This window comes from Phocoena sinus, chromosome 1, assembly GCF_008692025.1.
Source record: "Phocoena sinus isolate mPhoSin1 chromosome 1, mPhoSin1.pri, whole genome shotgun sequence".
Lineage (NCBI taxonomy): Eukaryota > Metazoa > Chordata > Mammalia > Artiodactyla > Phocoenidae > Phocoena > Phocoena sinus.
The window spans coordinates 36,105,691-36,130,638 of record NC_045763.1 but is presented as its reverse complement, the minus strand read 5'-3'; the positions used below and the strand labels follow the sequence as shown (position 1 = coordinate 36,130,638).

At 41.9% G+C, this 24,948-nt stretch overlaps 2 protein-coding genes across 6 annotated transcripts in view; both read right to left on the bottom strand.

The window, feature by feature from the left end:
- The window catches only part of ST3GAL3 (ST3 beta-galactoside alpha-2,3-sialyltransferase 3), a 224,679-nt gene that overhangs the window by 100,928 nt on the left and 98,803 nt on the right, over positions 1-24,948 (bottom strand). For 4 of the 5 annotated variants that reach the window (XM_032633202.1, XM_032633211.1, XM_032633236.1 and 1 more), the window contains one exon: positions 22,710-22,757. The exons of the other annotated variant lie outside the window; for it this stretch is intronic. In XM_032633202.1, the coding sequence (XP_032489093.1) occupies positions 22,710-22,757 (48 nt within the window). The remainder of the gene's footprint in view (positions 1-22,709; positions 22,758-24,948) is intronic. 5 annotated transcript variants of the gene reach the window in all.
- Positions 3,839-24,569, bottom strand: LOC116754539 (40S ribosomal protein S27-like). The gene is made up of 3 exons (XM_032633257.1): positions 24,560-24,569; positions 9,648-9,654; positions 3,839-4,102 (listed from the first exon to the last, which is right to left on the bottom strand). Exon 3 carries the CDS (start codon positions 4,079-4,081, stop codon positions 3,839-3,841), a length of 243 nt encoding a protein of 80 aa, XP_032489148.1. The 5' UTR covers positions 4,082-4,102; positions 9,648-9,654; positions 24,560-24,569.

The window sequence follows — 24,948 nt, the reverse complement described above, 5'->3', positions numbered from 1 at the left end:
TAAATCCAACAGGATGCTAAGATGCTAAGACAGTTTCAGCCAAGCCTCTAGGATGATAAGTTTCAGACACTGAAGTGAGGTGCTAGATTAGGATGCAGATTTTCCAAGGAAATATCTGAAAACTTGTTACATCATTCTAAAAGCTCTCCCAACATCAAATATAAAAGTAACTGGTTGTGAGACATTAAGGGAGAGAGGACTTGAAGAATTTCTTTGGAGACAGCAGTGTTATGAACTCCACCTTCCTGCAGGGGAAAAATGGGTAGTACTTGGCTCTTACTCAAGCCTGGTGAGAAAAGCTTAACATGACCCTTAAAGAATGGGGAATACAGTGGACTGCCAGGTGTCTGAATTCTACCTGAGAAACATAAAAGGACACAAGATGCACTGGCTGCAAAGGATAGAGCTGCATGGCAACTGGCCTGCACGCCCAGAATTTGTTGCAGAAAATGATGCATAAATAAGCTAGTTTGGGTTGTTTTAGGTCCTTTCCTAAAGATGTGTCCAGCAGGCTGAAGGGTCCTCAGCAGATAGAATCAAGAGCAGACACCGGGAGTCCCAGGAGCTACAGAAGGAGTGAGTGACAAGGCTTTGGTGAGTGCATTGCCCACATCAGGAGACCTACAGAGGAGAGGTCCCCAGATGGAGGGGTCTCCAAAATGTCTACAAGAGAACCCCACAAGGGTCAGCTTTACACACTTGCCAGTTCAGGGAGTGCTGACACTATCTTGTGTCTTCTCTGCTCATTCCCTCTCCTTTCCCCACCAACTCCAGAGAGGTCCAAAACCGCAGCCAGCAACTGGGGGATGAGTGGAAGGAGGAGGACAAGCAGGGCACATCCCCTCCCTGGGTCGGCACCGCTGGTTCTAAGCCCTGTGCAGGGAGGGGAAGTCACTGCAGCTCTGAACGAACAGAAAGCTATGACCATTGCCATAAGGCAGGACACTAATTTTGGAATTGGTGATTCAATGTGACCATGGGATTTCTATTACCTCAGAGGTACCAAAAAGTTCTCTGGACCTCCCACACTGAAAATGTCCTATGGGGACAGAGAGACACCAATGAAAGTGGCTGTGATTATCCCCTGATGTTTCCTGCATGTTCAACATACTGGTTGCACTAACTTAGGCAAATACGGTGATTCAGCGGTTCACATAACCAAAGCATGGGAAGGGCCAGGGTGCAGAGGGCTTCAGAGATGACTGAAAGTGACTGGAATGCCAGCAGGCCTCCCTCAGTTAGCTTTACTCTCCCCGACTAGCTTTCTTCCTAAGTCAGGACACATAGCCAGTAGCAATTCGCAGGCCATATCTTCAGTTCTGCCACTGAAAAGGGCATGAGACCTGGCATCTCTGCTCCTAATGGCAAAACTCCCAGGGAAGGGCTACAAGGGGTCTAGCTTGCATCAGCTCCTCACCCACTGTCTGAATCACAGTGATCAAGAAGATGGGGTTTGTGAAAAGTTATGATTCTGACATGACACACCTGATTAGAAGGAGCATTTACCAGAAGGAGGAATGTGTTGCCCTGAACAAATAAAAGCTCCTGGGAACAGCAAGAAGTCCTTGGAAAACTTAAAGCTAGCCCAGTCTCCCAGGTATAATAGGTATACCCACTGTTAAAATGGGCCACAGACTTTTTTTCTCCTGTCCTCGTCCATTCTGCTGTGGGTTTTTTCTTCCTTGGCCAATCTCCTCTTTAAATCTTTCTCATAATGCCCTCTGGACCCCATATGCCAATCACCTGGCTTACTTCCCTCTACCTCCTAGCAGACCTGAAGCCTGAAGCCTGACTCTGCCCTGCAAGACCTGGCTTTTCCTGTGGCTCTCAATAGGAGGCTGCTTTTTCTCTCAAATGCCAAGCACCTTTGGGTAGTGAGAAGTGAGTGATTATGATGTGCTGTGGTATAGTTTTCACCATTTTTCTTGTGTTTGGGGTTCACTGAGATTCTGGGATCTGTGGGTTTATAGTTTTAATCAAACTTGAAAATATCTTGGCTGTTACTTCCTCAAAACTTTTTCTGCCCTCCCCTCTCTTCTGGGGGCTCCAGTTACACATGTATCAGGCTGCTTGACATCCCACCATGCACTGACACTCTGTTCATTTGTTTCTAGTAATTTTTAGATGGTTTCTATTGATATATCTTATAGTTCACTACTTTTTCTTCTGCAGTGTCTAATCTGTCATTTATACATTGAGTATATTTTTCTTCTCAAACACTATTTTTCATATCTAAGATTCTTTTTTATATCTTACATGCCTTCCCTTAATATTCTCATGCTTTCTTCTACCTTCTTGAAGATATGGAATATGTTTTAACATCTTTGCCTACTAATTCTATCATCTGTGTTATCTCTACGCCTATTTCTATCAACTGATTTTTCTCCTCATATGGGCTGTATTTTCAAGCTTTTCTGAACTACCCGGTCATTCCTTTTTTTTTTTTTTAATTGAAGTATAGTTGATGTACAATATTATATACAATATAATACAATATAGTGATTCACAATTTTTAAAGGTTATACTTCATTTATAGCTATTATAAAATATTGGCTAAATTCCCTGTGCTGTACAATAATATCGTTGTACCTTACTTTATACCTAATAGTTAGCACCTCTTAATCCCCATCCCTATATTGCCCTGCCCCCCTTTCCTCTTCCCTCTGGAAACTGCTAGTTTGTTCTCTATATCTGTGAGTCTGTTTCTTTTTTGTTATATTCACTAGTTTGCTCTGTTTTTTAGATTCCACATATAAGTGATATAATATAGTATTTGTCTTCTTCTGTCTGACTTATTTCACTTTGCATAATACCCTCCAAGTGCAACCATGTTGTTGCAAATGGCAAAATTTCATTCTCTTTTTGTCTTAATTTATTGAAGTATAGTTGATTTACAATATTGTGTTAGTTTCAGGTGTATAGCACCTGAAGTTATACATATACATTCTTTTTCAGATTATTTTTTCCTTTATATATTATTACAAAATATTGAGTATAGTTCCCTGTAGGTCCTTGTTGGTTAGCTATTTTACATACAGTAGTGTGTATATGTTCATCCCAAACTCCTAATTTATCCCTCCCCCTCTTTCCCCTTTGGTAACTATAAGTTTGCTTTCTATGTCTGTGGGTCTATTTCTGTTTTGTAATATGTACATTTGTATCTTTTTTTTTTAGATTCCACATTTTGGCATTATCATATGATATTTGTCTTTCTCTGTCTGGCTTACTTCACTTAGTATGATAATCTTTAGGTCAATCCATATTGCTGCAAATGGCATTATTTCATTCCTTTTTATGGCTATGTAATATTCCATTGTATATATGTACCACATCTTTTTTTATCCATTCATCTGTCAATGGACATTTAGGTTGCTTCCATGTCTTGGCTACTGCAATGAACCTTGGGGTGCATGTATCTTTTCCAATTATAGTTTTGTCCAGATATATGTCCAGGAGATCACTGGATCATATGGTAACTCTATTTTTAGTTTTTTAAGGAACCTCCATACTGTTTTCCATAGTGGCTGTATCAATTTACATTCCCACCAATAGTGTAGGGGGCTTCCCTCTTCTCCACACCTTTTCCAGTATTTATTATTTGTAGAGTTTTTGATGATAGCCATTCTTACCAATGTGAGGTGATACCTCATTGTGGTTTTGATTTGCATTTCCCTAATAATTAGTGAGGTTGAACCTCTTTTCACATGCCTGTTGACCATCTGCACTTCCTCTTTAGAAAAATGTCTATTTAGGTCTTCTGCGCATTTTTTTTAATCCAAAATGTGTTTATTGGGATGGTTCCTATTCATCTTGATTCCAGGTGCTTTAAGTGCTGCTTTCATCTGAAGGAGCATCCTTCTGCAAGCCTTGCTTTTCCTCCTGTAGGGTGGCAGAGGATGGTAGAGCAGCCAACACACAAAACTACTGTTTGTGCATGGTTAAAGATGGTGGTGATTTTATAGCATCCTGGGCATTTCACATCCATGAAATAGGAATTGGGGCTCTGCACCAGGTGCTTCTTCTTGTGTTTCCTCTTCTCCTCTTCTGGAGAGGGATGAAGGAGATCCTTTGTGAGAAGCATATTCTCGTGGGGAGGTCGTCACTGTGGGAAAGGCTTCTATGCATTTTTAAATTGGGTGGTTTGTTTATGTTGTTTTATGAGCTGTTTATATATTCTGGGTATTAATTCCTTATTGGTCATATCATTTGCAAATATTTTCTCCCATTCAGTAGGTTGTCTTTTCATTTTGTTGATGGTTTCCTTTGCTGTGCAAAAGCTTTTAAGTTTTATTAGGTCCCATTTGTTTATTCTTGTTTTTATTTCCTTTGCTTTAGGAGAGGAAAGCAAATATTGAAAAAATATTGCTACAATTTATGTCAAAGAGTGTTCTGCCTATGTTTTCCTCTAGGAGTTTCATAGTATCCAGTCTTACATTTAAGTCTTTAATTCATTTTGAGTTTATTTTTGTATATGGTGTTAGAGAATCTTCTAATTTCACTCTTTTACATGTAGCTGTCCAGTTTTCCCAGCACCACTTACTTGAAGAGACTGTCTTTTCTCCATTGTATGTCCTTGCCTCCTTTGTTTTAGATTAATTGACCACAAGTGCATGGGTTTATTTTTGGGCTATTCTGTTCCATTGATCTATGTGTCTGTTTTGGTGCCAGGACCATACTGTTTTGATTACTGTAGCTTTCTAGCATAGCCTGAAATCAGAGAGTGTGATTTCTCCAACTCTGTTCTTCTTTCTCAAGATTGTTTTGGCTATTCAGGGTCTTTTGAGTTTCCATACAAATTTTAAAATTATTTGTTGTAGTTCTGTGAAAAATGCCATTGGTATTTTGCTAGAGATTGCACTGAATCTGTAGGTTGCCTTGGGTAGTATGGTCATTTTCATAATATTAATTCTTCCAGTTAATTCTTCCAACATGGTATATCTTTCCATCTGTTTGTGTTGTCTTCAGTTTTTTTCATCAGTGTCTTACAGTTTACCAAGCATTATTCCTAGGTATTTTATTCTTTCTGATGTGATAGTAAATGGAATTGTTTCCTTTATTTCTCTCTCTGATAGTTCATTGTTAGTGTATAGAAATGCAGTCTGGAGAGAGGGGGAAGATGGCAGAACAGTAAGACGTGGAGATCACCTTCCTCCCCACAGATACACCAGAAATACATCTACACGAGGAACAACTCCTACAGAACACCTACTGAATGCTGGCAGAAGACCTCACACGTCCCAAAAGGCAAGAAACTCCCCCACGTACCTGGGTAGGGCAAAAGAAAAAAGAATAAACAGAGACAAAAGAATAGGGACGGGACCTGCACCAGTGCAAGGGAGCTGTGAAGGAAGAAAGGTTTCCACACACTAGGAAGCCCCTTCGCGGGCGGAGACTGCGGGTGGCGGGCGCGGGGGGAAGCTTCGGAGCCGCGGAGGAGAGCACAGCAACAGGGGTGCGGAGGGCAAAGCGGAGAGATTCCCGCACAGAGGATCGGTGCCGACCCGCACTCACCAGCCCGAAAGGCTTGTCTGCTCACCTGCCAGGGCGGGTGGGGCTGGGAGCTGAGGCTTGGGCTTTGGTCGGAGCGCAGCGAGACGGCTGGGGTTGGTGGCCTGAACACAGCCTACAGGGGGTTAGTGCACCACGGCTAGCCGGGAGGGAGTCCGGGGAAAAGTTTGGACCTGCCGAAAAGGCAAGAGACTTTTTCTTCCCTCTTTGTTTCCTGGTGCATGAGGAGAGGGGATTAAGAACGCTGCTTAAAGGAGCTCCAGAGACGGGCACGAGCCGCGGCTAACAGCGCGGACCCCAGAGACGGTCATGAGATGCTAAGGCTGCTGCTGCCACCACCAAGAAGCCTGTGTGCGAGCGCAGGTCATTATCCACACCTCCCCTCCCGAGAGCCTGTGCAGCCCACCGCTGCCAGGGTCTCGTGATCCAGCGACAACTTCCCCGGGAGAACGCATGGCGCGCCTCAGGCTGGTGCAACATCCCGCTGGCCTCTGCCGCTGCAGGCTCACCCGGCATCTGCACCCCTCCCGCCCCCCGGCCTGAGTGAGCCAGAGCCCCCGTGTCAACTGCTCCTTTAACCCCGTCCTGTCTGAGCAAAGAACAGACGCCCTTCTGCGACCTACACGCAGAGGCGGCACCAAATCCAAAGCTGAGCCCCGGGAGCTATGAGAACAAAGAAGAGAAAGGGAAATCTCTCCCAGCAGTCTCAGGAGCAGTGGATTAAATCCCCACAATCAACTTGATGTACCTGCATCTGTGGAATACATGAATAGACAACGAATCATCCCAAATTGAGGAGGTGGACTTTGAGAGCAAGATTTATTATTTTTTCCCTTTTTCCTCTTTTTGTGAGTGTGTATTCTTCTGTGTGAGATTTTGTCTGTATAGCTTTGCTTTCACCATTTGTCCTAGGGTTCTATCCATCTGTTGTTTTTTATTTAAAAAAATTTTTTTCTTAATAATTATTTTTTATTTTAATAAGGTTATTTTATTTTATCTTACTTTATCTTATTTTATCTTCTTTCTTTCTTTCTACTTTTTCTCCCTTTTATTCTGAACCGTGTGGATGAAAGGCTCTTGGTGCTGCAGTCAGGAGTCAGTGCTGTGTCTCTGAGGTGGGAGAGCCAACTTCAGGACACTGGTCCACAAGAGACCTCCCAGCTCCACATAATATCAAATGGCGAAAATCTCCCAGAGATCTCCATCTCAACACCAGCTCCCAGCTTACTCAACGAAGAGCAAGCTACAGTGCTGGACATCCTATGCCAAACAACTAGCAAGACAGGAACACAACCCCACCCATTAGCAGAGAGGCTGCCTAAAAGCATAATAAGTCCACAGACACCCCAAAACACACCACCAGACGTGGACCTGCCCACCAGAAAGACAAGATCCAGCCTCATCCACCAGAACACAGGCACTAGTCCCCTCCACCAGGAAGCCTACACAACCCACTAAACCAGCTTTAGCCACTGAGGACAGACACCAAAAACAACAGGAACTATGAACCTGCAGCCTGCAAAAAGGAGACCCAAAACACAGTAAGATAAGCAAAATGAGAAAAGAGAAAAACACACAGCAGATGAAGGAGCAAGATAAAAACCCACCAGACCTAACAAATGAAGAGGAAATAGGCAGTCTACCCGAAAAAGAATTCAGAATACTGATAGTAAAGATGACCCAAAATCTTGGAAAGAGAATAGAGAAAATGTAAGAAACATTTAACAAGGACCTAGGAAAACTAAAGATGAAACAAGCAACGATGAGCAACACAATAAATGAAATTAAAAATACTCTAGATGGGATCAATAGCAGAATAACTGAGGCAGAAGAACGGATAAGTGACCTGGAAGATAAAATAGTGGAAATAACTACTGCAGAGCAGAATAAAGAAAAAAGAATGAAAAGAACTGAGGACAGTCTCAGAGACCTCTGGGACAACATTAAACGCACCAACATTCGAATTATAGGGGTCCCAGAAGAAGAAGAGAAAAAGAAAGGGACTGAGAAAATATTTGAAGAGATTATAGTTGAAAACTTCCCTAATATGGGAAAGGAAATAGTTAATCAAGTCCAGGAAGCACAGAGAGTCCCATACAGGATAAATCCAAGGAGAAACAAGCCAAGACACATATTAATCAAACTGTCAAAAATTAAATACAAAGAAAACATATTAAAAGCAGCAAGGGAAAAACAACAAATAACACACAAGGGAATCCCCATAAGGTTAACAGCTGATCTTTCAGCAGAAACTCTTCAAGCCAGAAGGGACTGGCAGGACATATTTAAAGTGATGAAGGAGAAAAACCTATAACCAAGATTACTCTACCCAGCAAGGATCTCATTCAGATTTGATGAAGAAATTAAAACCTTTACAGACAAGCAAAAGCTGAGAGAGTTCAGCACCACCAAACCAGCTTTACAACCAATGCTAAAGGAACTTCTCTAGGCAAGAAACACAAGAGGAGGAAAAGACCTACAATACCAAACCCAAAACAATTAAGAAAATGGGAATAGGAACATACATATCGATAATTACCTTAGCTGTAAATGGATTAAATGCTCCCACCAAAAGACACAGACTGGCTGAATGGATACAAAAACAAGACCCATATATATGTTGTCTACAAGAGACCCACTTCAGACCTAGAGACACATACAGACTGAAAGTAAGGGGATGGAAAAAGATATTCCATGCAAATGGAAACCAAAGGAAAGCTGGAGTAGCAATTCTCATATCAGACAAAATAGACTTTAAAATAAAGACTATCAGAAGAGACAAAGAAGGACACTACATAATGACCAAGGGATCGATCCAAGAAGAAGATATAACAATTGTAAACATTTATGCACCCAACATAGGAACACCTCAATACATAAGGCAAATACTAAAAGCCATAAAAGGGGAAATCGACAGTAACACAGTCATAGTAGGGGACTTTAACACCCCACTTTCACCAATGGACAGATCATCCAAAATGAAAATAAATAAGGAAACACAAGCTTTAAATGATACATTAAACAAGATGCACTTAATTGATATTTATAGGACATTCCATCCCAAAACAACAGAATACACATTTTTCTCAAGTGCTCATGGAACATTCTCCAGGATAGATCATATCTTGGGTCACAAATCAAGCCTTGGTAAATTTAAGAAAATTGAAATTGTATCAAGTACCTTTTCTGACCACAATGCTATGAGACTAGATATCAATTACAGGAACAGATCTGTAAAAAATACAAACACATGGAGGCTAAACAATACACTACTTAATAATGAAGTGATCACTGAAGAAATCAAAGAGGAAATAAAAAAATACATAGAACCAAATGACAATGGAGACATGAAGACCCAAAACCTATGGGATGCAGCAAAAGCAGTTCTAAGAGGGAAGTTTATAGCAATACAATCCTACCTTAAGCAACAGGAAACATGTCGAATAAACAACCTAACCTTGCACTTAAAGCAATTAGACAAAGAAGAACAAAAACCCCCCAAAGTTAGCAGAAGGAAAGAAACCATAAAGATCAGATCAGAAATAAATGAAAAAGAAATGAAGCAAACGATAGCAAACATCAGTAAAACTAAAAGCTGGTTCTTTGAGAAGATAAACAAAATTGATAAACCATTAGCCAGACTCATCAAGAAAAAAAGGGAGAAGATTCAAATCAATAGAATTAGAAATGAAAAAGGAGAAGTAACAACTGACACTGCAGAAATACAAAAGATCATGAGAGATTACTACAAGCAACTCTATGCCAATAAAATGGACAACCTGGAAGAAATGGACAAATTCTTAGAAATGCACAACCTGCCAAGACTGAATCAGGAAGAAATAGAAAATATGAACAGACCAATCACAAGCACTGAAATTGAAACTGTGATTAAAAATCTTCCAATAGGGCTTCCCTGGTGGTGCAGTGGTTCAGAGTCCGCCTGCTGATGCAGGGGACGCGGGTTCATGCCCCAGTCCAGGAAGTCCACATGCCATGGAGCGGCTGGGCCCATGAGCCATGGCCACTGAGCCTGGGCGTCCAGAGCCTATGCTCCGCAACGGGAGAGGCCACAACAGTGACAGGCCCGCGTACCGCAAAAAAAAAAAAAAAAAAACTTCCAACAAACAAAAGCCCAGGACCAGATGGCTTCACAGGCGAATTCTGTCAAACATTTAGAGAAGAGCTAACACCTATCCGTCTCGAACTCTTGCAAAATATAGCAGAGGGAGGAACACTCCCAAACTCATTCTATGAGGTCACCATCATCCTGATACCAAAACCAGACAAGGATGTCACAAAGAAAGAAAACTACAGGCCAATATCACTGATGAACATAGATGCAAAAATCCTCAACAAAATACTAGCAAACAGAATCCAACAGCACATTAAAAGGATCATACACCATGATCAAGTGGGGTTTATTCCAGGAATGCAAGGATTCTTCAAATACGCAAATCAATCAACATGATATACCATATTAACAAATTGAAGGAGAAAAACCATATGATCATCTCAATAGATGCAGAGAAAGCTTTCAACAAAATTCAACACCCATTTATGATAAAAACCCTGCAGAAAGTAGGCATAGAGGGAACTTTCCTCAACATAATAAAGGCCATATATGACAAACCCACAGCCAACATCGTCCTCAATGGTGAAAAACTGAAAGCATTTCCACTAAGATCAGGAACAAGACAAGGTTGCCCACTCTCACCACTCTTATTCAACAGAGTTTTGGAAGTTTTAGCCACAGCAATCAGAGAAGAAAAGGAAATAAAAGGAATCCAAATTGGAAAAGAAGAAGTAAAACTGTCACTGTTTGCAGATGATATGATACTATACATAGAGAATCCTAGAGATGTCACCAGAAGACTACTAGAGCAAATCAATGAATTTGGAAAAGTAGCAGGATACAAAATTAATGCACAGAAATCTCTTGCATTCCTATACACTAATGATGAAAAATCTGAAAGTGAAATCAAGAAAACACTCCCATTTACCACTGCAACAAAAAGAATAAAATATCTAGGAATAAACCTACCTAAGGAGACAAAGGACCTGTATGCAGAAAACTATAAGACACTGATGAAAGAAATTAAAGATGATACAAATAGATGGAGAGATATACCATGTTCTTGGATTGGAAGAATCAACGTTGTGAAAATGACTCTATTACCCAAAGCAATCAACAGATTCAATGCAATCCCTATCAAACTACCACTGGCATTTTTCACAGAACTAGAACAAAAAAATTCACAATTTGTATGGAAACACAAAAGACCCCGAATAGCCACAGCAATCTTGAGAACGAAAAATGGAGCTGGAGGAATCAGGCTCCCTGACTTCAGACTATACTACAAAGCTAAGTAATCAAGACAGTATGGTACTGGCACAAAAACAGAAATATAGATCAATGGAACAGGATAGAAAGCCCAGAGATAAACCCATGCACATATGGTCACCTTATCTTTGATAAAGGAGTTAGGAATGTACAATGGAGAAAGGACAGCCTCTTCAATAAGTGGAGCTGGGAAAACTGGACAGGTACATGTAAAAGTATGAGATTAGATCACTCCCTAACACCATACACAAAAATAAACTCAAAAGGGATTAAAGACCTAAATGTAAGGCCAGAAACTATCAAACTCTTAGAGGAAAACATAGGCAGAACACTCTATGACATAAATCACAGCAAGATCCTTTCTGACCCACCTCCTAGAGTAATGGAAATAAAAACAAAAATAAACAAATGGGACCTAATGAAACTTCAAAGCTTTTTCACAACAAAGGACACCATAAAGAAGACCAAAAGACAACCCTCCGAATGGGAGAAAATATTTGCAAATGAAGCAACTGACAAAGGATTAATCTCCAAAGTTTACAAGCAGCTCATGCAACTCAATAACAAAGAAACAAACAACCCAATCCAAAAATGGGCAGAAGACCTAAATAGACATTTCTCCAAAGAAGATATACAGACTGCCAACAAACACATGAAAGAATGCTCAACATCATTAATCATTAAAGAAATGCAAATGTCAGTTTCTGGCTTTTACTTTGGGGTTCCTTTTTGATGACTCCAAATTTGTCAGGGTAATTTCCTCCTGTCATTTATAAAAGCCTAAAATTTAACCTTCTCCACAAAGACTTCTGGAGGCTCCTGAGTAACACATTACTGCCCCATCTCCAACCCAGCCAGGGATCTCATCTGACAAGCATTCTATTCTCACATTCACAAGCGGTTACTGAATATGCCACATATTCCTAAGCTGTTACTGTGCACAGTCCCTCACAGAGTTCTCTGACTAGCAGGAAAGCTTAAGTATAATCTTTAGGAAATATAAACCAGAATAGAAAGCGATCAGGAAGTCATAGGCATAATGCTCTGGAGATACAGCAGCAGAGCTTCTTACTGTTGGGTTTGGGCAAGGTTGCAGATCCCAGAGCATCTCACTGTATACAAATGTGTTCTTGAAGTAGCATGTGAGTTCAGCTTATACAATGGAAATGTTATTTTGCGTGTACCAACTCTACAGGGACAATTCATCTCTGGGGAAGCTGGCAGTAAAGCCCAGGTCTCACCGGCAGCCCACTCACCGCAAATCTGTAATAAGAAAGACCCTGGATACACAAAAATAAACTCAAAATGGATTAAAGACCTAAATGTAAGACCAGACACTATTAAAACACTTAACAGGAAAATATAGGCAGAACACTCTTTGACATAAACCACAGGAACATCTTTTTAAACCACCTCCTAGCATAAGGAAAATTAAAACAAAAATAAACAAATGGGGGACAATCCTGCAGCCTGTGGAATGAAAACCACATTCACAGATAGACAAAATGAAAAGGCAGAGGACTATATACCAGATGAAGGAACAAGATAAAACCCCAGAAAAACAACTAAATGAAGTGGAGATAGACAACCTCCCAAAAAAGAATTCAGAATAATGATAAGGAAGATGATCCAGGACTTCAGAAAAAGAATGGAGGCAAAAATTGAGAAGATGCAAGAAATGTTTAACAAAGACCTAGAAGAACTAAAGAACAAACACCTAGAAGAATTAAAGAACAAACAAACAGAGATGAACAATACAATCACTGAAATGAAAACTACATTAGAAGGAATCAATAGCAGAATAACTGAGGCAGAAAAACAGATAAGTGATCTGAAAGACAGAATGGTGGAATTCACTGCCATGGAACAGAATAAAGAAAAAGGAATGAAAAGAAATGAAGACAGCCTAAGAGACCTCTGGGACAACATTAAACGCAACGACATTCACATTTTAGGGGTACCAGAAGGAGAAGAGAGAGAGAGAAAGGACCCAAGAAAATATTTGAAGACATTATAGTTGAAAACTTCCCTAACATGGGAAAGGAAATAGCCACCCAAGTCCAGGAAGTGCAGAGAGTCCCAGGCAGGATAAACCCAAGGAGAAACATGCCAAGACACACAGTAATCAAATTGACAAAAATTAAAGACAAATAAAAATTATTGAAAGCAACAAGGGAAAAACAACAAATAACATATAAGGGAACTCCCATAAGGTTAACAGCTGATTTTTCAGCAGAAACTCTATAAGCCAGAAGGGAGTGGCACGATATATTTAAAGTGATAAAAGGGAAGAACCTACAACCAAGATTACTCTATCTGGCAAGGATCTCACTCACATTTGACAGAGAAATCAAAATCTTTACAGACAAGCAAAAGCTAAGAGAATTCAGCACCACCAAACCAGCTCTACAACAAATGCTAAAGAAACTTCTCTAAGTGGGAAACACAAGGGAAGAAAAGGACCTACAAAAACAAACCCAAAACAATTAAGAAAATGGTAATAGGAACATACATATTAATAATTACCTTAATTATGAATGAATTAAATGCTCCAACCAAAAGACACAAGCTCACTGAATGGATTTAAAAACAAGACCCATCAATATGCTGTCTTCAAGAAACCCAAGTGAGGAGATGGAAAAAGATATTCCATGCAAATGGACATCAAAAGAAAGCTGGAGTAGCAATACTCATATCAGATAAAATAGACTTTAAAATAAAGAATGTTACAAGAGACAAGGAAGGACACTACATAATGATCAAGGGATCAATCCAAGAAGAAGATATAACAATTATAAATATATATGCACCCAACATAGGAGCACCTCAATACGTAAGGCAAATGCTAACAGCTATAAAAGAGGAAATTGACAGTAACACAATAATAGTGGGGGGCTTTAACACCTCACTTGCACCAATGGACAGATCATCCAGACAGAAAATTAATAAGGAAATGCAAGCTTTAAATGACACAATAGACCAGACATATTTAATTGATATTTATGGGATATTATAGGACATTCCATCTGAAAACAGCAGATTACACTTTCTTCTCAAGTGCACACAGAACCTTCTCCAGGATAGATCACATCTTGGGTCACACATCAAGCCTCAGTAAATTTAAGAAAATTGGAATCATATCAAGCATCTTTTGTGACCACAATGCTATGAGATTAGAAATAAATTACAGGGAAATAAACGTAAAAAACACAAACACATGGAGGCTAAACAATATGTTACTAAATAACCAAGAAATCAAAGAGGAAATCAAAAATTACCTAGAGGCAAATGACAACGAAAACACAAGTATCCAAAACCTATGGGATGCAGCAAAAGCAGTTCTAAGAGGGAAGTTTATAGTAATATAATCCTGCCTCAAGAAACAAGAAAAATCTCAAATAAACAATCTAACCTTACACCTAAAGGAACTAGAGAAAGAAGAACCAACAAAACCCAAAGTTAGTAGGAGGAAAGAAATCATAAAGGTCAGAGCAGAAATAAATGAAATAGAAACAAAGAAAACAATAGCAAAGATAAAACTAAAAGCTGTTTCTCTGAGAAGATAAACAAAATTGATAAACCTTTAGCCAAATTCATCAAGAAAAAAGAGGAAGAGGACTCAAATCAATAAAATTAGAAATGAAAAAGGAGAAGTTACAACAGACACCGCAGAAATACAAAGCATCATAAGAGACTACTACAAGCAACTCTATGCCAATAAAATGGACAACCTGGAAGAAATGGACATGGACTTCCCTGGTGGTGCAGTGGTTAAGAATCTGCCTGCCGGGCTTCCCTGGTGGCGCAGTGGTTGAGAGTCCGCCTGCCGATGCATGGGACATGAGTTCGTGCCCCGGTCCGGGAAGATCCCACATGCAGTGGAGCGACTGGGCCCGTGAGCCATGGCCGCTGAGCCTGCGCGTCCGGAGCCTGTGCTCCGCAACGGGAGAGGCCACAACAGTGAGAGGCCCGCGCACCGAGAAAAAAAAAAAAAAAAAAAAAGAATCTGCCTGCCAATGCAGGGAACACAGGTTCAAGCCCTGGTCTGGGAAGATCCCACATGCCACGGAACAGCTAAGCCCGTGCGCCACAACTACTGAAGCCTGCACTCCACAGCTACTGAAGCCTGAGCTCCGCAACAAGAGAAGACACTGCAGTGAGAAGTGTGCGCACTGCAACGGAGAGTAGCCCCCACTCACCGCAACTAGAGAAAGCCTGCGTGCAGCAACGAAGACCCAACTCAGCCAAAAAAAAAAGAAATGGACAAATTCTTAGAAAGGTATAACCTTCCAAGACTGAACCAGGAAGAAGAGAAAATATGAACAGACCAATCACAAGTAATGAAACTGAAACTGTGATTGAAAATCTTCCAACAAACAAAAGTCCAAGATCAGATGGCTTCACAGGTGAATTCTATCAAGCATTTAGAGAAGAGCTAATACCCATCCTTCTCAAAGTCTTCCAAAAAACTGCAGAGGAAGGAACACTCCCAAACTCATTCTACGAGGCCACCATCACCCTGATACCAAAACCAACAAAGATACTACAAAAAAAGAAAATTACAGATGAATATCACTGATGAATATAGATGCAAAAATCCTCAACAAAATACTAGCAAACAGAATCCAACAACACATTAAAAGGATCATACACCAAGATCAAGTGGGATTTAAGCCAGGGATGCAAGGATTCTTCAACATATGCAAATCAATCAATGTGATACACCATATTAACACATTGAAGAATAAAAATCATATGATCATCTCAATAGATGCAGAAAAAGCTTTTGACAAAATTCAACACCCATTTATGGACAACTGATGGGAACATGGCTGTATAGCACAGGGAAGTCACATAGTGCACTGTGGTAACCTAAATGAGAGGGAAGTCCAAAAGGGAGGGGATATCTGTATGTGTATGGCTGATACATTTTGTTGTGCAGTGGAGGCTAACACAGCATTGTAAAGCAACCATACTCCAAAAATTAACTAAAAAAAAAAAAAAAAAAAAGATCCTGGGACTCTCAAGTCACCAGGCACAATGTGCACTGATGTATATGTACAGCTCTCCTGGCACCTGAAGGTACTCTCCTCCCAGGTGTCAGAGCAGCAAGACCACAGCTGCACAGTGAAGGGGAGATGTTTAGTCTGGTGGTTTAGGCTCCCTGCCTCAGCCAGGCTGGAAAGCCCTGACCAAGGAGCACATGTGTGTCCCCTGCCTGGCTCAAGGTGGGAAGTGGCATGCATGATGCAAATCTCTGCTCTTCTCCTCCACACGTGTACCACGCCAGACCTGTGGATGCATAAAGTGCCTGTTCAGATGCTGACTGTCTTTGAAACTAACCATTAACTCTTCCACACTGGCATTTCAAAGGAAGAAGTTGGTGTTCTGAACTCATAGAGACTCCTGGAAGGTTCAGAAACTGGACATAAACAAAAGGAGGCCATGCACTAAAGTGTGTATGCACCTAATAATGTCTCTGTATCAGGCAAAATTAACAGAATTACAAGGAGAAATATACAATGGGTCTCCTGTCATTATAACGGGAACCTTATAGACCACTGAAGAATCAGGTTCACAGAATCAGTTGAGAAATCAGAAGATTTGAACAGAACAGTGAATAAATTTTGAACTAGCTGATACACAGAGTACCTTACACCTGACAAGTGGAGAATGCACATTCTTTTTAAGCACATTTGGAACCTTTATGAAAACTGACCACCTGAGAGGTATAAACCCTGAGATAAAAACTAACACACATTGAAACAAGCTCAAGTTTTTAACTTAAAAACTTAAAAATATTTATTTTTATATTATAGCAATTCAACATTTAATACATTCCACAACACTCTGTATTTCATTTTGCTCATCATCATTCTATAACGGAAAGAAAATTGTAAATGTTTTCACAATGCCCTGATTAAATAACCCTGAGTCCCCTCCTTTTATCTTAGCAGGGTGTACAAGTGTTATCACTTTCTACTTATGCTCTCATGTTTAAACAGCTGGGGGTACTGACTCCACAGTTATATCCTATTCTAGGATGAAGGGGGGTGCTCCCCGAGAGAAAGTGTCCTACTCCAGCTCCACTCTTAGGCCACTGAGCCCTGAAATGGACTTTCAGGGAATATAGGTGCACATCATGAACCAATTGTGCGACTGGCCCTTTCAGTCCCCAGTGACCCACCTCCTTTGATCATTGTAAAGAGCCACCACAAATTCTCATGGGCTGTCACTGTGCTTTGCACGAAGCAGATGCCTATGAGACAACTGCTGCCTATGGCAACAATGAATATTTCCCAGGAAGGCCAGTTTGAGAAACATTATTGAAGTAGATAAAGTTTAGTATATGGGGAAAAACATGGACTTTATCGTATCAGGAAACTGCAGCGCTTCATATTAGAACGCACAAAAGCCAGAAAAGCAGGATAGGCCATTAGGCAAGAAAACTTCAAGCATATAAGAAGCTCTGCTTCTTTAAAGGGGTCTTTGGCTCCAACCTCTGAGATATGATGAATTGCTAAGTGCATAGGGCATAGGGATAAATGGAATGAGGACCTATCCTAACCAAAATAGATCCCTCTTTTCTAAAGAAAAGGCACTGTACAGCCTCGAATAAAAGTCATGGGCTATATTAAACATAAGTAATATATATCCTGGCTTGGGTTGGAGGAAGTTGGCAACAGTTGCAAACGGACATGCCGGACAAAGGGAAGAAATGAGGGAACTACTATTTATTGAGCAGCTACTGGGAATTCATGCTGCTCTCAGTACTTTCACCTACACTCTCAGTTTAACCCTTACAACCCTTATGAGGTGGGTATTTTCTCCATTTTACAGAGGAGGAAACAGAGTCTTAGCGAGGGGAAATAATGTGTTCAATATCCCCAGCCAGCACATGGACCAGCTGGGTGCGGTTGAACCAACCCAGGTCTGGCTCTGCAGCTTCTTTTCTTTACATTACTCTACACTGACTCTCAGAGGAAAACAAGGAAAGCAGACCCCCTCATATTAGGAGAGCTGCCATGAGAGCAATGATCTACCCTTACCTCCCACCCCCTGCCCCAGGGTGGTGTCAAAAGGCCTAGCCATGCCCACACATGAACCATGGGAGTCCACAGAGACCCAAGAGGGGCTGGTCAAAGTGCAAACAGCTCCCACATCATCTTGAGTCAGGAAAATAAATTATCACATAGGATCAGTTAATCAAAGACAAACTAAAATAGGAAAAGCAGTTTTATAAAATAAACACAGAAAAATTCACTGACCTGGACTAAATTAACTGACCCAGTAAAATAACTTAGAAGTTCACAAATTGAAATCCAGTCTCAAATGGGTGTACATTGGTGTGGGGGGAGGAGAGAGGCCTAGCGAGGAGGTCCTGATAAGACGAGGTGCCCCGTGACTATGCGCCCTCCACCCAAGCACAGCACAGCTGTGACGGTACTGGGGGCCAACGGAGTGTCGAACCTCCATTGGTAGGTGGAAGCCCCATCCCAATGCAAGCAAAGAGGTCATGCACCATTCCCCTTCTATCCTGGGAAGAAAAGAAGATGTCTAGAGCTGGGCATACAGTAAATTCAGTTCTATTGATGATATCAAGTATGTCCAGACCAATCTAAAAATATTTAGATTCCTTGGGATTTTTCTATGTAGGCAATCATGTCACCTATGAAGACGGTTAGTTCTATTTCTTCCTTTCCCGTCTGTATTCTTTTTATTTCTTTTTCTTCTTACTGCACTGGCTAGGACTTTCAGGAGTGGTTCTTGATCTTAGGGGGAGAGCAGTCTTTTACCATTAAGTATGATGTTTGCTGTAGGTTTTTTGTAGATGCCCTATATCAGATTGAAAAAGTCCCCTTCTAAGTTTGCTGAAAACTTTTATCATGAGTAGATGTTGAATTGTATCAAATGCTTTATCAATTGCCATGACCATGTAGTTTTTCTTCTTTAGACAGTTAATAGGGTAGATTACACTGATTGATTTTTGAATGTTGAACCAGCCTTCCATTCCCAGAATAAAGCCTACGTGGGCACCAAGTTTGGGAAGTTTAAGCCATTATTTTTTCAAACATTTCTTCTGTACCGCACTCTTCTCTCCTTCTGGGACTCCAATGACAAAGATGGTAAACCTTCCAGTGTTGTCCCATAAGTCACTGAGACTTCGTTCAGCCTCTTTAATCTTTTCTCTTCGTTGTTCAGATTGGATAGTTTCTATCGCTTTATTTTCGAGTTTACTGATTCTTTCCTCTGTCATCTCCATTTTGTGATTGAGCCCATGCAGCAGAGTTTTTTAATTTTCCATTATCGTTATCTTTTTTCTTGTATCTCCATTTGGTTTATATATATATATTTGGTTCACGGGGTTATTTTTTTGGCTAACACTTTCTATCTTTCCATTCATGTCAACAATGTTTACCCTTACTTTTGGGGGCATTTTTTTTTTAACAGTTTACTTCTAGATTACCAGTTTGTTATGAAAGGATTCAACTCAGCAACAGCCAGATGGAAGAGGTGGGGAAAGGGGGCCAGGAGCTTTTTTATAAAAGCTACTTTAAAGTCTGTCAGATTATTACAACATCTGTGTCATCTCAGCATTGGCATCTATCTATCTATTTATTTATTTATTGTTGGCTGTGTTGGGTCCTCATTGCTGCACACGGGCTTTCTCTAGTTATGGCGAGCAGGAGTTACTCTTCGTTGCGGTGTGTGGGCTTCTCATTGTGGTGGCTTCTCTCGTTGCAAAGAACAGGCTCTAGGTGCGTGGGTTTCAGTAGCCGTGGCACGTGAGCTCAGTAGTTGTGGCTCGCGGGCTCTAGAGTGCAGGCTCAGTAGTTGTGATGCACGGGCTTAGCTGTTCTATGGCATGTGGGATCTTCCCGGACCAGGGCTCGAACCCGTGTCCCCTGCACTAGCAGGCGGATTCTTAACCACTGCACCACCAAGGAAGCCGTGGCATCGGCATCCTCTGATCGCCTCTCCCAGGCAAGTTGCGATTTTCCGAGTTCTTCATGTGATAATTAATTTTAGATTGTATCCTCTATATTTTGAATATTATGTCATGAAACTTTAGGTCTTATTTAAATTCAGTGGAGAATGTTGATATTTTTGTTTTACCAGACAATCAGGCAGGTTGGATTTAGTTGTCAAGTTCTGACCAGCCTTCTTTTGAGTTGTGGTTTCAATGCCAGTTCCATTTTCAAAGCCTGTTCAGGTGTGTACCACCAAGTGTCCGTCTGGGACTCAGGTGGTGGTCTATCCCTTAGTTCAGTTCTCAAAGTCTTTGGTGTGTTGGTTAGAATCAGATGCACACATGCACGGCTCAGGGCTAGCCCAGAAGTTCACACACAACTTTATGGAGTCGTTTTCCTGAGCTCCCTCCTTTCTGCTCTCCTTGTACTTTCCAGTTCATTGGTCCTCCCCTTTTTGGTTCTCTGGCCAGAAATCTGCGGTTTTAGTTATACTTTCTGCCACACATTTCCTGAACTGTACCCACATCTGGGACCAAGCAGCAGGAAGGGAGAGAGAGAAAAAAGCAACTGGATTTCACCCCACCCCCTTGGGATTACAGAGAGGAAGATTTGATCAAAGAAGGTTTCCCTTCCTCAGTTTTAGGTGCTTGAAGGCCCCACTGCTGCTACTGGGCACTGCCACCACCACCACCGAGGGGACTGCCTGGGGACTAGGGCATGAGAAAACGGAGAAAAACAACCCTCAGGATTTCCCATCCCTGTCTGAGCCTTAAAGCCCCTTTCCCAACCAGACTCTAGCCATAACTAGAGGTCTTCTGGAATTCTCTCCATTTGTGCCCTTATGTCCACTCTGTTTGTGCCCGGATTTTGGGCTGTCTCGAGTCCAGGACATGGGATACCAGAGGAAAAATGAGAAATTCACTGTCAGGGTGGCAGTACTTCTAATTCTAGTTTTTCCCCCAATCTGTCTACTACTATTTATATTTCAGAGTCTTCAAATAGCCGCTAAATGCATTCTGTCCAGGCCTTTAGCTGCATTCAATGACAGTGATAGATTCTTACACATGTATCTTATACATATAACCTGGTATATATATAAGTATCTATTTATGCAGGGAATATACCTAGGGGAGGAAATGCCAGGTCGTGGGTATGTATATATTCAAATTTAGCTAGACACTACCATAGTTTTTTTCCAAAGTGGATGTAATCAACTTACCCACTGACCAGCAGAGACTCAAAGCTTCCACCGTATCACTTCCTCACAACCTTGGAGTATCAAGCTTCTCAGGCTTTCCTAGTTTGGTAGATGCGTAGTGGTATCTCACTGAAATGCTAATTTGCATTTCCCTAGGTAGTAATACAATCGAACACTTTTTCATAGGGTTATTGGCCATTTGGATTCCTCTTTTGTGAAGTGCCTGTTGGGGTCTTTTGCCTTTTTCTATACTGGGTTATTTCTTTACTCACATTGATTTTTGTAGTCCTTTATTCTGGAAGCAAGCCCTTTGTTGGCTATTTGTGTTATAGATGTCTTTTTTCACTCCGCCTTTTCACTCTTTTAATGGTACCTTTTGATTAACAGAAGTTCTACTTTAATGTAATAAAGTTGATCAGTTTTTTCCTATGTGAATGGATGCAACTTTGCCTCTACTTAAAAACTCTTTCTAAAGGCCCATTCTGTCTTAAAGCAGCCTCTCCCATCTCAGCATTTCAATGCGGACACCTCAGGCATCAAAGTATGAGACAGCAAGATGACAAGGCAGACAGTGCAGGCTCTAGGGGTGGACAGATATGAGTGGCCCTGGACAGGGTACTTCAAGTCTTTGAGAATTAAGTTTCTTTATAATTAAAGATGTACTATCCACCTTGCAAGATGTGTGTAAAGCACTTAGCATAGTGCTGGCACACAGTAGGCCCTCAGCAAACAGCGGCAGCTGCGATCATATTCTCTGATCATCCTTCCCCTTGTCCACATTGCTACAGTGGCCTGAACCTCATTGCTGCTTTGTGAAACATCAATCTGTTGCAGTTAAGGACAGCAAAATGGGTTAATTGCCCTCAACAGGCCAGCAAAGTCTCCCTGTTACTCACGGGCGGCACCTAAGGTACGAGGACTACCGTCTTCAGCTAAAAATTAGGACCTGGTACACAGAGATGCTCTCCTCACGAGGTGAAGTCATTCTGGGGCTCCCACAGGGACACAATGGCAGCAAGCTGAAGAATCAAAGTATCTGCTCTTTCTGTTCGCTGCCAACAGCACAGGGGTGTGGGGCAGGCAGACTGCCTCAGACAGGGGAAAGCTGAGCTCCACTGAGCCTGGGTGATTTGTGTGTCCTGCACTGTTGACACAGGGAAGAGCAGGAGTACGTCGGCACACATGCACAGTACGGTGCCCGTCCTGGAGGAGGTGTGTATTTGAGTATACGGGGTGTGCATGTGGACACGCAACAGGGTGTATGTCCCTAGGAAGCTGTGATACTCTCACCAGGCTGGCATGCTGCTGGAGAGCCCTGATGGTTAGCTACTCCAGCGTGCCCAGAGCTTGGGGTCTCTCAACGCCCTCTGCCCCACTGTCTGAGACAGGATATGTGCACAGGACACAGACCCCTTTTCTATGACGCAGGGCCACCCTGAATAAGGAAGGAGCATCAACTGCAAACTCCTTGGCACACGGTTCTAAAGCAACCAGAGAAGCCTTCTGGATGTTGTGGCCCACTGCTGCCTCCTAGACTGTGGGTCCCTAGAAATGCTTCTTGAGATTTTCCCACAATACTGAGATATTCCACTGCCCTCCCCAGACGCCCCTCCCCCACCTCATTAGGCTCCACTTCAAAGGTGGCCAGTGCTGAATGCTGAAAGGATGATAGAAGGGAAGGGAGTGGTACCTGAGCCTAGTGTTTGTCCAGCGGAGTCAAAGGAAAGAACCACTGAATCTGCAACACAAGAGGACAAGTTCATTTCTTTCTCTTTCTTACAGTAAAAACAAAACAAAACAAAAACAAAAAAACAAGTTCCCACTGGCTTTGCCCAAACCCTCTCCCAAGGAAAAGTCAACTGGACTGGAACTCAGCTGCACAGACAGCCTCCATTGGTCCGTCTCACCCATCCACTGGGCCAGGAGGCCCTGCCGAGCCCAGCCCAAGCCTCGTGCCACTGGGAGGAACATCTCAGGGCATAGATATGCCCCAAATTCTTCAGAGGCATTTCCTGCCAAATTAAGGGACACATTTACTCCTTTTTGCTTCTCATAGTGAAAATAAAATTAAAACAAAGCAAAAGAAAACCTCTCTCCTGCATCTGGTTGAAGGCACTAATATTTCCCTTTGACTTGTTTTCTTTTCCTATTCATATACTCAATGTTTATTATTTCTTCCCCCCAAAGGCATAAAGTGACTTACAGTACACACTGGAATTTTAAAAATGAAGAAGTCAAAGGAAGGAAAAATATTATATAGTCAGGGGAATATTAATGCACAAAATGCATGCCATAAGGACCTAAACAAATGCTACAGGTAGAATCAAAGAGGCCTGAGCTCCCAAACAGCTAAAGAAAATGAGAAAATAAACAAGATTGAGTGCTCACAATACGTACACTCATTCATTTATTCAACTGTTCAGTAAATATTTATTGGGCATCTACTATGTGCAAGATACTATACTATGGTTTTGCGATCCAGATACAAACAAAAAAAAGCATGGTCTCTACGCTCACGGATCTGTCATCAGTCTAAGAGAAAAAAAGTTACCCAACAAGTTATTCAACTAAAAACTGATTAAGTAAAAAAGAAAAGAGGGCTTCCCTGGTGGCGCAGTGGTTGAGAGTCCGCCTGCTGATGTAGGGGACACGGGTTCGTGCCCCGGTCCGGGAGGATCCCACATGCCGAGGAGCGGCTGGGCCTATGAGCCATGGCCGCTGAGCCTGCGAGTCCGGAGCCTGTGCTCCGCAACAGGAGAGGCCACAACAGTGAGAGGCCCGCGTACCGCAAAAAAAAAAAAGAAAAGAAAAGAGTGCTGAGGAAGTCTCTATTAGGAGGAGACCTAGTGGAAGGGGAGTGGGTGTTGGTTACGGAAGTCTTCCCTAAAGAAGTGACACCTGAACTAAGAACTGAAGGATAAGTAAGGGTTAAACCCGACAAGAAGGAATGGGCATTCCAGGCAGAGAGGATGCTCTGTGTGGGGACCTGAAGCAGGATGGGACAGGGCGCCTCAGAGCAACCAGAGAGCAAAGCATACATAAAAGCAAATACTATACGGTGCTTAGAAAGAAATTCCTCTTATGGGTCTTAATATAAGGGAGATCCTGCATGATGTTGAAGACTGTAACTTCTACAACATTTCTATAATAAGTAATTGTGAATCTTTTATGGCTGTTTCTTACAACGGGAGCAATACAAATGATGGCATAGGCCAACACACAGCTCAATAAAAGCAATTATAAGGGACACCAAGATAATCTAAGGCCCAAAATAACCCCAGAGACCCCAGACTCCAAAGGGATCACATTCAAAAGGCTCACTCCTGGGACTTCCCTGGTGGTCCAGTGGTAAAGAATCCGCCTTCCAATGCAGGGGATGTGGGTTCGATCCCTGGTTGGGGAACTAAGATCCCATGTGCCGTGGGGCAACTAAGCCCGCACGCCACAACTACTGAGCCCACATGCTCTGGAGCCCGCGCACCACAGCTAGAGAGAGAAAACTCGCATGCCACAACTAGAGAGAAGCCGGCGCGGTGCAACGAAGAGCCCATGCACTACAACGAAAGATCCCGCGTGCCGCAACGAAGATCCCACGTGCCACATCTAAGACCCAATGCGGCCAAAAATAAATAAGTAAAAATAAATAAAACCCATGCTCCCTTTAAAAAAAAAGGCTCACTCACTACAAAGGAATGCTAGCTGGCTGCATGAGGCCCAGCGTCTACACCACAGGCAGCATCCCACCTCAGCATGATCCTTCAGGTCTCAGGTATATGTCATTTTCTCTTATTGCACATGGAAATCTGACACAAGAGTTATGATAACTGTAAGTCATCTGTCTGCACTGCTAGACTATAAGCTCTATAAGGGCAGACACTATATCTGCTTTATTCACTGCTATGTTACCAGCATAACACCTGGCAGGCAAT

Bases quoted from the DNA above. Each gene is read 5' to 3' on its own strand.
- LOC116754539 (XM_032633257.1), bottom strand. From the start codon at position 4,081: ATGCTTCTCACAAAGGATCTCCTTCATCCCTCTCCAGAAGAGGAGAAG.